This window comes from Nuphar pumila, chromosome 2 (genome assembly GCF_984573655.1).
Source record: "Nuphar pumila chromosome 2, dmNupPumi1.hap1.1, whole genome shotgun sequence".
Classification (NCBI taxonomy): domain Eukaryota; kingdom Viridiplantae; phylum Streptophyta; class Magnoliopsida; order Nymphaeales; family Nymphaeaceae; genus Nuphar; species Nuphar pumila.
The window spans coordinates 24,317,818-24,333,803 of record NC_143250.1 but is presented as its reverse complement, the minus strand read 5'-3'; the positions used below and the strand labels follow the sequence as shown (position 1 = coordinate 24,333,803).

Sequence of the window (15,986 nt, the reverse complement as noted above, 5' to 3'; positions counted from 1 at the left end):
TCACACATATTTTAGTAGAGGCAGGTAAACAAAAGGTGAAAGTTTTTGGAAAGAGGGGAGATGAAATAGTGGAGGAAAAAAAGAGAGAAAATAATAGTTTTTTTCTTTCTTTTTCTTTTTCTTAAATTGATGAGTTATACATAATAAGGTAGATGCGGCAACATTGTGTTAGAGAGAGAGACTACGATTGGCAGTGGGATTCACATTTGATTGGTTACTGGTTTGTAGGGGATTGTCTGAAGTGCCATTCTATATAAAAGAGATTGGCTAAGAGCCGAGTAAGGTAAAGACCCGACCCATGTGCAGTAGTCGGCCCTGCACTAAGCTCATAAGCATTTTGAGTCCAGTTACGTAATCTTCAATGAAATTGAGGGAAGTAGAAAAACCACTGGCGCCCATTTCGGTATTTTGGCTTTTTTACAAAAATTTAAAAGAAAAAAAAAAATTAAAAAAGAATCACCAAGCGAAGTTGCGCTCCTGTTTTTGTCTTGCCCCGGTCGGTAAGCAAACTGCTTTTGAGAGAAAGAGAGATTATAAAAGGGGAACCAACAAAGGAAGAAAAAGAAGAGTGCAAGGGAAGGAAGAGAGAAATCGCTAAAGAGGGCGAACGCGTCTCTCTCTAGCTTTTTCTCTTTCATTCTCTCTGCGCTCGGATTCCGTGGCGATCGTCGGTTCTTCGAGTTGGTGGAGGAGCACGATCTTCGCTAGGGGTTAGGGAGTTTATTGCGATTTGGATCGGAACTCCTCCTTTTCTGATCTACCTTTCCCCAATCGCGTTTTTCCGTATGAACGGGTCCATCCGTCCGGGGTTTCGATTTTCTTCGAATTCGAATCACTTCATCACGTGCCTCCTGATCTTCACGCTCCATTTCTCGCCTCAATTTTCTCCCGCGCTGTCCAAGTTTGATAGAGGATTTCTGGACGAGATCTCCTGGAGATGGAGTCAACGGGCCGAAATTTAGGCCAATTGAAGTCGGGTGAGCATCGTCTGTATAAACTCCGGCCGTTCTAGGGTTTGATTTTTGCGATTTCCTCTTGACTTGCTCTGTTTCTGGGTCAATTTTCGGTGCATAAATATCTTTTATTTTAATATACTTGACCGATTCCTTATCGTGTTTAAATAATTAGGATTCTCAAGTCTGAAAAGTCCAATTTTTTTATCTGTTCGATGCCTTTATTCTTGCCAGATTAGGCTTTTGTTTCACTTGATAAAATTTTGACATGCAATTTATTTCCCGTACCGATCACAATGGTTTTTCTGCAAATTAGGTGTCTCTAAACCTAGGGCCTTCCCCCAATACATATTGTTGCCTTGTGGATTCACCGCGGTCTGCAGTATCTATCTTGCTTTGCTTACTGATAGTCTTTCTAGCCTACCTGGGGAAAGAGCCAAGCAACTCGGGGAGGGGCTAGGACTCAACTCCATAGGATCGTCAGCTATATATATATATATATATATATATATATATATATATATATATATATATATTCCAACGATAAGAAGGTCCAAAATCTACAACCGTGATGATCGATGGCTTTCCTTCTCTAATGATAGAGTTTGTCATCGATGAGACTTTACATATTGGAATTTTATCATTCATTTACTAAGCGACATGTTATATATATATATATATATATATATATATATATATATATATATATATATATATATATATATATATATATATATATATATATATATATATATATATATATATATATATATATATATATATATATATATATATATATATATATATATATATCTGTGTGTGTGTGTGTGTGTGAAAGTGCTAAAAATTAATTGCCCACAATACTTTGTATTATAAAGTTTTAAATGTATTGTGAGCCATCTATTTTTCACAATTCGAAAAACATGTCTAGATGTGGTAAAGTCTTCATGTAAAACATATTTTTTTTTCTAAATAAGTTATAAAGAACAAATATATAAGGTCCGATCGATGAAACACTCAAAGATTGGAGAAGGGGAGCCGTCGGATGGTTTGGTTGGACGGTCTCCATTCCTTAAGTGTCTACCACAAGCAAAGAGGGATTTTCAGTTTTTTATGGTCGATTTGCTAAAAAATAACACTTGGATTGTGTTTTTTCGATAAAAAATATAAATTTTTTAATCCTTGAATATTTATGAAAATTTTAGACTTGATTTTCAAACTTTATAAAACTCCTACCCACATGTCCGAATCACATGATCCAAGGGTTAATTCCTATATATATATATATATATATATATATATATAGAGAGAGAGAGAGAGAGAGAGAGAGAGAGAGAGAGAGAGAGAGAGAGAGAGAGCTCCTAAACATTTTAATGTTCTCAACATCTTAGACACTTAAAAAAACGTAGTTGCTGGTGTTTCTTGCTTTATCCTAATTTGTAGATTGCTTATTTACTAAAATCGTGCTTTGGATAAAATCAATTTAATAAAAATATTTAATTAAGTTTTACTGCAACATGAGCTGTGTGATACAAACCCAATTCTTGAAGACCCCGATCTGCATGTGTTGTCCCAAGATCTCAAAGTTGACCTAAGTCCATTGTATCAATTAGCCGAAGCAAATCCATTTGGTGTTGCTCCAGATCCAAGCTTCAGGCTCTATCTAGCAGTCGGACCCACCCCTGAGTCGCCACCTCATCAGATCAGCTATGTGGGACCCATCATCAGGATGCCACTTCATCATTGTAGCCACCTCAATCAAGTGGGACCTTTGGCTAGGGCGCTACATCATTTCAACATTGAAGGCACAAATGGGACCTAGATCCACAAACTCTCCCCAAAACCGGGCCTAAAAGAAGCTTGACTAATTTTGGCCAAGTCAAAAAGGTTTCTACTAGTTTTAACCTAAGCCTAAATTAGCTTAACCAAGAATAGCTAAGTGCAAGTAGGCTTACCCATTTTTAGTTTTGGTCTTATGAGGTGTTATCTAGAATTAAGAAAGCATTTACATTTTTATTGTAACTTGTGAAGTAGTGTTAATAGTCCCTCTAGCGCCTACATATAGGCTATATAATCCCACTTTGAGAAGCATGAAGAAATGAAATATTGAACTCTCTCTATCTAAAAAAACATCCCTCTCTTTCTCTCTCTTCTCTCGCTTGCCTCTAGGCTCTCTCTCTTTCTCACTTTTCTTCTTCTTCTTCTAATATCTCCAAGTCACTAGAGATCAAACCCTTAGTAGGTTGTGGCATTTAGTGGACCTTAGTCTGCTGCATAAGGCCCAAGCACTAAGTTCGTGTGGCTAACTCCAAGGAATCCGGTGGTCCAGCCTTCCCGAACTGCACCCCGGGTAGAATCGACCTCAACCTCACCCTACGACCTTCTACACAAGTTGTGGACTAAGCCTAGCCAACTCCATTAAGTCAACCTATTCAGTACCTTAACCCCAACCCATCCCTGAACTCACCTAAACAGAGTGAACCTAGTTCTGGCCTAATTTTTGTTTGTTGTGAAGTGCAGAAACTGGTCTGACTTGTTGTAGTCGTGTTTCCCAAACCATAGCTGATCTAGGGCTGAAATTTCAACCCTAGGATCTCCAACGTGTCCCCAACCTACCCTCCGAAAATCAGATTTTTTAACCAATCCAATAGAGAGAACCAAATTTTATACCCAAACTTGTCAAAGTCAAAACAGAGTCCTGATCCAGTCAAACCTTATTCCCAGTCGCTTGTTCCCGAGCTCATATCTCCCGAACCCAGTGGAGTTAGGCCATGAAATTTTGACAGGACCTTCTTCCACGTGTCCTGAGCCTTTTCCTAAAATTTGACATTTTTCTGCCCAACCGTTTTGAACTATGTCACATGGGTGCGGGTGCGGGGGTGCGACACTTTCAAAAACCTAGGGTGTGGGGGTGCGACAGGGGCAAAAATATAAAAAAAATTATATATATATATACATAATTTTAAAGTTTTAACAGTTAACATTTAACAATTAACATTGTCATAATATCATTCATCAATCATCATTCATGCAATATATTAACCTAAATATCAATCAAATAAGTAAAGCAGAAAAGAACTAAATTACATACCAAAGTATATCGTGATGAAGTAATTGATCTTAATAATTTTCTTCTTTATCATCAAATGCATCATTAGAAGGAATACTGAGCTTAGTTAAATCCATGTTTGTTATGTTGAAATCATGCTTTCCCTCAAAGTCACACTCTTCTGGGTTTACATCCCAAAATTTGGATGTTCTTTGTCTGTGTTACAAACCCAATGTGAAAATGTTAAATACAATACAAGTATATTTAAATGAAAAACTAAGAAATAATCAAATAACTAAGAGAGTAAATTAGTACCTGTATTCATCATTGGTTCGCGAAAGTAATCGAAGATTTAAATGAAAATATACTAAATCCTCTGCACGCTTGCTGGTAAGTTTGTTTTCTTCATGTTGTGGATTTGAAAATATGTGCTCCAATTTCTTTCACAACAAGATGAACTAGCAGGCTGCGATAACAATCTTAATGCAAGAGGTTGGAGAAGAGGTGTTTTTGATCCAAATGTTGACCACCATGTGATGGGATCTATATTATCCTCTTCTCTTGCGAATAATGCCGGTCTATATAATCTCGAAGATGAAAATTTTTCAAACTTTTGTGTGACTTGATGTAGAAGATATGCTTCTGGAAAAAGTCTTGTCATACACATATTTCTATGTCTTGATAGCTTTGGGTCTAAATTTGGAGGGACACGACCAATACCACCAACCCGCCACTTATTTGCATAATATTTTGGATTAAGAGAATGTGCCATGCAATGCAAATGAGTGTTGCTCTTATCTCATCTTCTGACTAAAATTGAATGAATATGATTAAAAAATTCTGAATCATCCAATGCAAGATTTTTTTCTTCATGCTTGAAAACTATAACTTGTATTTTTTCAATCATATTATCCCACATTTCATAAACTCTGTGAAACATGGCTCATCCTTATCAACTTCTCTTAATATTTCCCAAATAGGTTGCGTAAATTGAAGGAAGTATACTACTCTGTCCCAAAACTCATCATCAAGAATGATTTTTTTAATTTCTTGAGCTTTGATATCATCATCAGCACGATAGAATGTCTAATTTTCATCAGTCACCATGTTAATCAAAGCATTCTTCACTATTTTAATCCTCTTCACCATCACAATGATGGACACAAAACGTGTTTCAGCGACCCTCAATAATTTCATGTCAGAATGCCTATTAAATATAACATTAGTACGGTGGTGGTTAACGACAAAATTCTTAATGCTTTTGACATTTCTTTCTAAATCTTCAATCCATGAACATAAAGCATATGCTTGTGAATTTTCTTCTTCTTTGGGGTTGCGGATGCTCTTTAGGGCTAGATTTAAGTTGTGTGCTGCACAGGAAGTTCAAAAAATATGAGGGTACTCACTCTCCAAACTCAACGCTGCACTTTTACAAACTGGTGTGTTATCTGTAATGATTTATACCACGTTCTGATCACCCACTTCTTTTATGACTTCTATAAATAATCCATTCAAATACTCTGTATTTTTATATTCCCCAGATGCATCAACTGTTTTCAAGAATATTGGGCCACTAAGCGAACAAGCAATGAAATTAATTAGTGGACGCCTTTGAATATCTGTCCATCCATCAGATACAATAGAAACTCCATTTTGCTCCCATGAATAGTTTTTAATCTCCAGCAACCTCTCCACATTTGCCCTCTCTTCTGCAAGAAGTGTGGTTCGTATTTTTTTCTGAACTTGGAGGCACATAGCCATTCAAATTACAATTTGCAAAGGATGTTACTAAATCCTTCCAATAAGGATTTCTAGCCGCATTAAATGCAAGTGAACTAGAATAAAAATACCTCTCAACTTTTCTATCCAATTCTTCTCTTCTATATGTATTGAATGCTGCTTGTATCGTTCCTCTACCTCCTATATTGACTTTTTTTTTTCAGCATCTTCTTGGTGGCTTGCAAATGACACACTAACTGCAGAAGAATTGGCCATTGCCTTTCTCTTCTCATATTCTTCTTGTATTTTCTTGTATTGTCTTCACATTGCCTCATCAACTTTTCTGCATCCTGAAATGCCATGTCCTAGTATCTTTAACAAATGAGCCTTCACTCTTGTGTAAGACCCAACAAAATCTCTTTCGCAAAGCTTGCATCAAAATCTCTTGTTTCCACCACCTCCTTCTCCAGTTTTTGCAAGTTTATCTACATGTACCCATAGTGACCCCTGCCGACACAAGAAGAGAGCGAGAGAGGGTACGTACCTGCAAAAGGAGAGGATGACCCAACAAAATTTTTTTTTGCCCTAATCCTCCTTTTCATCGCGGATTTTTTTTTTAACGCCGAAAAGTGGATGAAAATGACCCTAGGTGCGTTGACCGCACCCGCACGCGCACCCGCACGCGCACCCGCACGCGCACCCGCGTCGCGTCGACGCGGGTGTGACACCTGTTTTGCCAAGTCCCTGTGACATAGGTTTTTGAGAATTGATTTTTCTCCCAGACTCTGTCCGAACCAAACAAAACCTGTTTACCCAGTTTGACCTGTTGACTGGACATAGACCTAACCGAGCCCACCTCGGCCCAAAAATTCTTAACCCAGGCCCCACCACACATCAGTGTGTGGCAGAAGCTTCTAGATGCTTTCTCATGTCATCAGGAATGAGTGTTTTTGTTGCGGATCGGTATATTTTCAAGAGCTGGTCAAGCTACTAAACTGAATAAGATAGCCTAGAAATCCATGTCTTGAGTGATTTGTTTTTTTGTGGCTGGTTGAGTGATTGAAAAAGTTAAGGTGTTGGGTAAAAATAGTTTCGATCTGGTGGTATATGTACGGGTTTACGTAAGGGAGGGTGGGTATTTGTTTGGATTTAAGGGAGATGGATTCAATTCTTGTTCCTTCTTTCATCTTCCTTTGATTTAGATAATGTTGTATATGCCTTCTTTGCTTTAATATGTTTGGTCCAGGTTCTGCCAACCTGAACTCGAGTGTACCTGTCCTAGGCTCAGGAAACACTTGGGACAGGTCGAGCGCAAACATCCCCATGCTCAAGCTTGGCTTGACTGACTATCTAGTCGAGCTTGAACAGCTCACACTCAGCTTCTGCTTGGCGGGTGTACACTCCTGTCATGAAAAATCCTGAGTTAAGTCTGTATTATTGTTGATGGGCTAATCTTAAATCTCCATTTGGTAGCATCTGGTTATACAAGTGACTTGAGAAGGGCATCTTCGTCCCCTTCAGTTATTGTCATTGGTGGTGGATTTGCGGGTATTGCTGCTGCTCGTGCACTTCATGATGCCTCTATCCAGGTTACGAAATGGGTCTTTTTTTCATTAGTTGCTATGGTCTTTTATCTCCATATGTGTTTCATGGTTGCGTTGGTACGGTGGTGATGTTTAATCTCAAGCTGATGCTTTCTCCTTGATTTTTTCGCTCAACTCATTCTTCAGGTTGTGCTGCTGGAGTCACGAGATAGGATTGGAGGCCGTGTATGGACGGACCATTCATTTGGTTTTCCTGTTGATTTGGGTGCATCGTGGTGAGTAATTAAGTTGCTTCTGAAGTATTTGATTCATCTAAATGGGAACCCCTCAGTGAAAGGAAAAAAATATTTTGTAGTTACATGAGGTGGAATTCCCTATCCACAATCCCATTTCTTAGTTATTGAGGAATGTACACATCGTTGGTCAAGTTTAGATTTTGATTCCATATAATCAGCTTCTCAATTCCATTGGTTATTCAGACCATATTGTGCCTTCTACTTTGGTAGATTGGAAAGCGATCCCAAGCATAGTTGGCAAACCCGGTGACTGGGAAAAATATTGTTTGGCTTGTAACTTGTGACTTGGCAAGTCAACTCGGATGACTTGTATAACTCATGATTTTTTCTTAATGATTCAAATTTTATATGAAAATACATTTAAATTACCAAAAACCTAATATGAAGCCTTCTATCAGACCACCAAGCAAACTAAGAGTCCTGCAAGTGCATTACCATCGAATAACTCGAGAAAATGGTTGAGTTTCAGGCTCAGAGGAGGATGTGCTGCTATTTCTCTTCATCCCTCTGAGCATAGACGCACACCATCTGTGATGCCTGGACAGGGACTTCTCAAAATAGCAGGCGTCTCATACCTAGAAGATGTACCTTAAATTCCTTAATTTCACGAAATGTCCTGCCTCAGTTCTGCTCTGCCGGCTATAGTACCTAAGTGGGTGCTTAGTTTTACGGTGATTTGGTTGCTCTATATACACTTGCTAGTTGGTTCAAACATTGAGGTGGATATGGGGTTCACACCTTCTGTTATATGATAACGATGTTAGTGACGTTCACAGCGATAAATGTCTCTCTCTCTCTGATGTGTTCCCTCTGCTCTGATGCACGGTTTTGCTTCTTTAATGTGGGTGTTTTCCTCAAAAAGAGAAAAATGAGCGAGTTTGCTGGTTACACCGAGGCAAAGCAATCTTGCCATGTTTGTTGAGTTACAGTGAGTTAAGAATGAGTTTTGGTTGGAAAACGAGTTTCCTTAACTCGTTCACTCGTTTAGGGTGTGACTCAGATGACTCAGCGAGTTGCCTAGTGAACTCGGCGAGTTTGCCAACCATGGTCCCAAATGTGACAATATCAGTTTCATGTTATGGTGGTTTGCTGTTGTCAGGTTGCATGGTGTTTGCGAAGAAAACCCTTTGGCACCTCTGATAGGAAGACTTGGGTTACCCTTATACCGTACAAGTGGAGACAACTCAGTTTTATATGATCATGATTTAGAGAGGTAATTTTTCTCACTACAATATGTGCATGCTGCTATTGAAAGCTCTATGATTTTGAATTTAGTTAAGTTTGTATTAACCAGTAAGTTTTCTCCCTAAGATCTTACATACTCTGGTCTTCATGTCTTGGTATTTTTTACTGTTGCAGCTATGCACTTTTTGATGTGGATGGGCATCAAGTTCCTCAGCAATTGGTTGCTGAGGTCGGTGAGGTATTTGAAAAAATTTTAGAGGAGGTATTGTTCCACACTTGTTCTTTCCTTTGACCTTAGTTTGTTCTTCATTTTTGAGCTTGACTTGTGGACACCAACTAACTTTGGCAGTTATTTTCATGATCCAGACAGATAAACTAAGGGAAGAATTTAATGAAGATATGTCCATGCAGCAGGCCGTCTTACTTATTCTTGAAAGGCGGCCAGATTTAAGGTTTGATGAAAACTGAAATTACTTCACTGCAGTCTGTAAGACTTGTACCTTGCAAATTATGCTCTATTTCAATTTTCGTGGTGTTTTATGCTTTGTATATTCTAGTATTCTTTCCAGGTTTTTTTTTGGTGTTCTATTTTTTATTGTGAGCCACCTAATTCTTTTTTCTTCCAGGCAAAAGGGACTGGCCCACAAGGTTTTGCAGTGGTATTTGTGCAGAATGGAAGGTTGGTTTGCTGCTGATGCAGAAACTATTTCATTGAAAAGTTGGGACCAGGTGACGCGACATAATTCCTTGCTAATTTGTATAAGTTACCTGCTTGAGTCTCAAGTTCCTAACACATGATATTAATTGTATATGCATGTGAGGTTCAGGAAGTGCTACTCTCTGGTGGACATGGGCTGATGGTAAGAGGCTATCTTCCAGTTATTAATACCCTTGCTAAGGGTCTAGACATTCGCCTCGGTCACAGGTGTGGAATAGTTTTAAGAAGACAGTGGTTTACTTATTTTCTTCCACATGGTGATTTTAGTTTAAAATGGCTATTCAACTCTGGATTAAGGTGACTTCAGATCAGGTCGAGTTGCTATTAGACTTGGGATGGGCTTTTATCTTCAATTAATGCATCACACATGCACCTTGTAAAGGTCACTGAAAAGAGTTAGCAACTTGAGAATTTGGAAACTCCATTCATCTAGATTGGTTAAATGTTGGGCTGGTTCAAATTTAGATAATAACTTGTCAAATCTTAAAGACTTGTTTGAAGTTTCTCTAATGAGTGATTTCAAAAGCATCAAATCTTCTTTTTGACCTGTTTTTTTTTTAATAAGCAAGTCTTTTTTTGGACTTGATTGGTCCTCACACAATTTCTTGGAGGCTGGTAGAACTAAGCCTCTTCTGAGCCCGACGGACACCCTTTATTTTCATGCATTCCTTGTATATCATCATCCATCATCTGGTTCTTATGCTTGGTAGTTGTCAGGGTTACAAAAATCTCCCGGAAGTATAATGGAGTTGAAGTCATGGTTGAGAACGGAAAAACATTCATGGCAGATGCAGCTATTGTTGCAGTACCCCTTGGGGTTCTGAAAGCCAAGACTATAAAGTTCGAGCCTAAGCTGCCCGAGTGGAAGGAAACAACAATTGCAGATTTAGGAGTGGGTATCGAGAATAAGATTATTCTACGTTTTGAGAAGGTCTTCTGGCCTCATGTTGAGTTTTTAGGAGTGGTTGCTCCAACAACTTATGAGTGCAGCTACTTCTTGAATCTCCACAAGGCCACAGGTCATCCTGTGCTTGTATACATGCCAGCAGGCCGGCTAGCCAATGACATTGAGAAGATGCCAGATGAAACAGCTGCTAATTTTGCCTTTTCACAACTCAAGAGGATTCTCCCTGATGCAACTGACCCGGTAACTTTTAATTCTTTATTTCTGTCCTCTAAATCCATTCTTATTGGCTTAGTAATGTTTTTGTGCTATTATTTGTTGCTTGTTATCAGTTTTTTTTGTTGTCATCGGTTGAAATCCGTAATATTTTATATGAACATACTCATATATAATTGCCATGAGGCCAAAGCTGGGAGTACTTCCTGGTGGGTTAGGGCAACCTGGGGTTCTATGCCAATGAACTCGATGAGTGAGGCGGTCCTTCCCTGCTTATCCAACAAACAACAACAACAACAACAACAACAACAACAACAACTATGCCTTCATCCCAAAACAATTGGGGTCGGCGATATGAACCAAAAAAGAAAATCATTCTGGGTCTTTCACATGAATCCTTCTCCTCCAATCATTTCTATCCAATGCCATGTCCTCGGTGAGGTTCAAAGCATTCATATCCTTTCCTATCACCTCCATCCATGTCTTCTTAGGCCTACCCGACCTCTTTTAACTAATATATTTTCCCATTTCTCCATCCTTCTAACTGGAGCATCATTAGGCCTTCGCCGAATATGTCCAAACCACCGTAAACGATTCTCTCTCATCTCATTTTCAATGGGTGCAACGCCTACCTTCTTACGTATCTCCTCGTTCCGAATCTTATCTTTTATTGTATTTCCACACATCCATCTCAGCATACGCATCTCAGCTACACTCATTTTTTGAATATGATGTCTCTTGGCAGCCCAACATTCCGTACCATATAGTAAAGCGGGCCTAATAGTCGTCCTATAAAACTTTCCCTTCAACCGCAATGGCATTCTACGATCGCACAACACTCTAGTTGCACTTTTCCATTTTATCCACCCAACCTTTATCCTATGATTTACATCTCCATCAATTTCTCCGTACTTTTGAATGATAGATCCCAAATATTTAAAACAATCATCCACCGGTATTTCTTGCTCACCAAGCTTCACTACACTCCCATCATTCGTTGCTTACTAAACCGACATTCCATGTATTCTGTCTTACTCTTACTCAACTTAAAACCTCGTGCTTCCAATGTCTGTCTCCATAATTCCCTGCTTATCCAAAAAAAAAATTATGAAGTGACTATCTGCATCTATTTTGAGCTGTTTTGGTTGACAAGCAGCAAACCTTTTTTAGATGATTTCTGGGTACTCTTAGTGAAATTGACAAAATGGCCTTGTCATGCTGCACACATGCATCTATCGGCGTGTATGCATGTCCAACATGTCATGCCATTCTTCTTGTTAATTAATGGCTTTTATATGTCATCCCATATCATTCTTTGACCGTGGCAATGAGTGATAATGATGATGACATATAATTATGCTGAGTCTAGTTCCTGTCATGGTTGTAGCTTATAAAATGATGCCCACTGTGGGTTGGTTGATGGCAATATGTGGCCCTGCTACAGTGCTACTTGTTCTAGCAATACTGCAACCTACTAAAAAAGTACTGTATTCTATAAGTATTGTTGTGTGATTTTACTGCATATTTCCTCTGATTGTAGTTATTTTACATGAAACTATTTTCTACTCCTGATTGGTTGAGAATTATATGTATTTTTGTTGGGCGTGGATTTTCAGTCCATTTGGTCGCCATTTTTAATAAAATACGATGTGTCCATGCAATTGACTGCCTTTTTGTTTGTTAATCATAGATCCAGTATCTTGTTTCTCACTGGGGAACCGATGTGAATTCCCTTGGCTCTTATAGTTATGATGCGGTTGGCAAAGCTCACAATCTGTATGAGAGGCTCCGGATCCCGATCGACAATCTCTTCTTCGCAGGGGAAGCCACGAGCATGAAGTATCCAGGGTCCGTGCATGGTGCTTTCTCAACTGGAATAATAGCTGCGGAGGACTGCAGAATGCATGTTTTGGAGCGATACGGTGATGTGACTCTGTTCCAACCAGTTATTGGGGAAGAAAGCAGCTCCATCTTCGTTCCCTTGCAGATTTCACGCCTGTAGTGTAAAATTGAACTTGTGCAGGCTTGTTGTGTGGGCAAGCTACCGAAAACTTAAGTTTTCCATGGGCTTGAGGCCCATCCAACATGGGCATAGTTCCCATTTCAAGTTACCTGCAGCAGGTTTATATTGATTTAAGCTATGTTGCTTTCAATAGAAAACTGGGACTGTTTAGTTACATTAAAAAAAATGTTGGCATGGACATTACGTGCTTTCAGCAAGGGCTATGCTTTTCTCCATGACAATGTGTATGGGTGTTACTAATTTTAGAGTTAAACCAAAGTCTAGCCAAGTTGCTGCCCCATACAGCAGCCATTCAGTCGCCCAGCTTATCTTGATGGATGCGCATGGTGGTGTGGTGTGACGACAATCTTCTGCAGTTTCTACGCCCTGTCTCTTTGAGAACTATTCATTGACCGGTCGAGAATTTGAAGCAAAGTCCTGATAGCATAGCTGTCACCTATGGATCGCTATGATTAATTTTAAATTGGAATTTTGCTTGGCTTTTTCGCTTTCTTGCACCGTTATCGCTTAGATGGTATGACAATTTTTTTTTTTAAATTAGAGGATGAATTTAGACACCTTAATGAATGTACGAATCAAATTTTAGTGGTCATGGTTTTTGTATTTTAGGAATTAATTTTTGTGTGGAACTGAGTTTGGGTAAAATAGATTCTTTTTGTAAAATTAATATCTTTGTACGGAGATATGATAAAACTTTAGTTTTTGGAGGGTTTAATATAGCTATTCTAAGGGTGTTTGGGTCAAAGTTTTTGACTCAAATGACTAACGGTTTTGACAAAAAATTAGCTATGCTAGAAAATAGATTTTTGATAGATTTGGTCTTAGAAAGGTTTTAGGGTTAAATGAGGCTTAGGATAAAGGTTTTAACGACTTACACATCTTAGTATAAAGGTTCTAAGGCTGGTGGAAGGTCTGGTCCTTCGAGCTTGGCTAAGGTTCTATGTTCAAGGTTGGGTTAGATCAAGTCCTTCAAGTTGTTGATGCAGTCCACACGAATCAAAAGTAGAGATAATCACTAGTTTGCACTTAGGCAAATTCAAACCTGAGCATGGCCTGTAATACTTTTGATTTTGTTGTAGTTTAACTTTTAAATTAAAGCAAAATTCAAGTTAAAATCAGGTTAAATTTAAGTGAAATTCAAGAATCTAAGTTGAATTAAGACTAGTTAGATTTGTTATGAGTCGGGGATCTCGTTGGAGATTCAATTAGGCAAATTTGGATTTTGGTTGGTTAAAATAATGTAATTTTTAAAATTGATCAGCCTCGATTTTGAGTTTTTTAATTTGGATAAGGTTTTGAATTTGTTTGTTCTAAATTGACCGGTGTAAACACCCCAAAAATTTCAAATTCACTCCGAACATTTCCTCCACAGATGCCAAACCCCTGTAGGACAGTATCGAGTCTCACCTCTAGAATTATCCCAATCTAGAGATCAGTCTACCCTCATTTTATCAATAAAATTACCATTTTACCCCTAAGTCACCCTTAACCTTCATCTGTCAGACTTAGCCAAGCTCATTCTAAGTTCAAAAAAGTTAAATGTCAGTCATTTCTAGCTCCACTAAGCTCACGATGAGCAGTGCCAGCCCATTTCATCTAAAATTAGTTCATTTCTCGCGAAATAAAGCTTATTGTTAACTCAAATTCTAGCCAGACCATCCCCGAGTCAGCCAAACCCAGTAGATCCTATCCCCAGGAGTCTAACATGAGTGCATCAAGAGTTTGAATGGTCCAGTTCCAGTTTAAAATCACTTTTACACACTCAGACCGTCATTTTAGCTCATTTCAGCTCATTCGAGCTCAATTCAGTCCAATTTGAGCTAGCCTCAGTTGGTTGAGCTAGTGTTCTAGCTCTGAATTTAGTTCATCTGAGTATAACCGAAATCAGTTCATTCCAAACCATTTCAGTTCAAATTAGTTCAGACCAATCTAGTACCGTGTTTCTGCCCCTGTAGGGCGAAGACCAAAAAGACAAAAATTATCCAGGACACTGTTTCCAACAATTTTTGAACTGGAACAAAACTCAAATCCAGACTTGGATCAATTCTTTTATCTAATATCTTATCAATATCTAAGATTCGATCCATTTCAATTCGGATATTGGATCCAATGCTGGATCTGGTGTATAATTTCTTCCTAGACCTGGATATTTCATCAGATTCGTTCAGAAATCCATATCCAAAGTCCAATTCATTTTTTGAACCTGGAATATCCCATCAGATATTCAGGATCTAATTAAACTATTTTGGATCCATTTCAGTCTGGATCCACCTTTTGATCCGTTCAGAAGTTTAATCAAATCAATTTTTGAACTCTGATTCGCCTAACATCTAAGATTCAATATTCACTTCTTGGATTCTAATTTAGATCCAAGATCCAATTTCATTCTCTGAACAAGATCAAGATCCAAAATCAAAATCCTAATTTTCATTATGAATTTAGGGTTTTTTCCAGTTTTAATTCTTTAGAAACTCATATTCAAGGTTCAATTCTCATTTTCGAACCAATTTTTCCTTCAAATCGAGATCCAGATCCAATCTTTTTCAAAATTTTGGATCTAGATCCTTTTTGAAATTCAATTTTATCCTAATTTCAAAATCAATCTTTGGATTTCAAATTAAAATCCATCCTTTTGTAAAAATTCTTTGAAAAATACCCTGGATCCAGTTCAAAATTTAGTTTGAATTTCGAAATGTCAAAATTGTTCTAGATCCAGTTTTTATTCAAAATCAATTTGGGGATTTAAAATTAAAATTCAAAATCCATTTTTTATCCCCAAATTCAAAATTTTGAATTTAAAAAATCCTTTAAAAAATATCCTGGATCTAGTTTAAAATTCAGTTTGGATTTCGAAATATCAAAATGGATTTAGATCCAATTTTAGAATCCAATTTTTATCCCCAAATTCAAAAATAACCTTTGAATTTCAAAAATCCTTTGAAGGATATCCCGGATCCAGTTCAAAATTCAGTTTGGATTTTGAAATGTCAAAATGGATCTAGATCCAATTTTAAAATCCATTTTTTATTTAAAATGAATTTGGGGATTTTAAGATTATAATCAAAATCCAATTTTATCCCCAATTTCAAAAATAATCTTTACAATTTAGAAATCAAAATCAGTATTTTGCAAAAAATTCTCAAAATTCAATCTGGATCCGGTTTTTGCACAATTTGGATTTCACAATTCAAAATTGGATTTTTGAATATAATTATTTCCAAAATTCCTCTTTCATTTCTCATATTTTATTTCCCTTTTTATCTTAAATTCAAAATCAAAAGAAAAAATACTTGTTTTTCAAAGAAGTCCGCCACTTGGTATTTTTGAAAATCAAAATAAAAATCGTTTTGAACAAACCTTTAAAAACCCACATGAGCAT

The 15,986-nt window shown here is 37.7% G+C and overlaps 1 protein-coding gene across 1 annotated transcript; it reads left to right on the top strand.

Moving 5' to 3' along the window:
• The first annotated feature begins 554 nt into the window (after positions 1-554).
• On the top strand, positions 555-12,819 carry PAO2 (polyamine oxidase 2). The gene is made up of 10 exons (XM_089995469.1): positions 555-977; positions 7,195-7,310; positions 7,452-7,540; positions 8,661-8,774; positions 8,921-9,008; positions 9,113-9,198; positions 9,373-9,475; positions 9,574-9,671; positions 10,182-10,611; positions 12,275-12,819. Exons 1-10 carry the CDS (start codon positions 938-940, stop codon positions 12,584-12,586), a joined length of 1,476 nt encoding a protein of 491 aa, XP_089851595.1. The 5' UTR covers positions 555-937; the 3' UTR covers positions 12,587-12,819.
• The last annotated feature ends 3,167 nt before the right edge of the window (positions 12,820-15,986 follow it).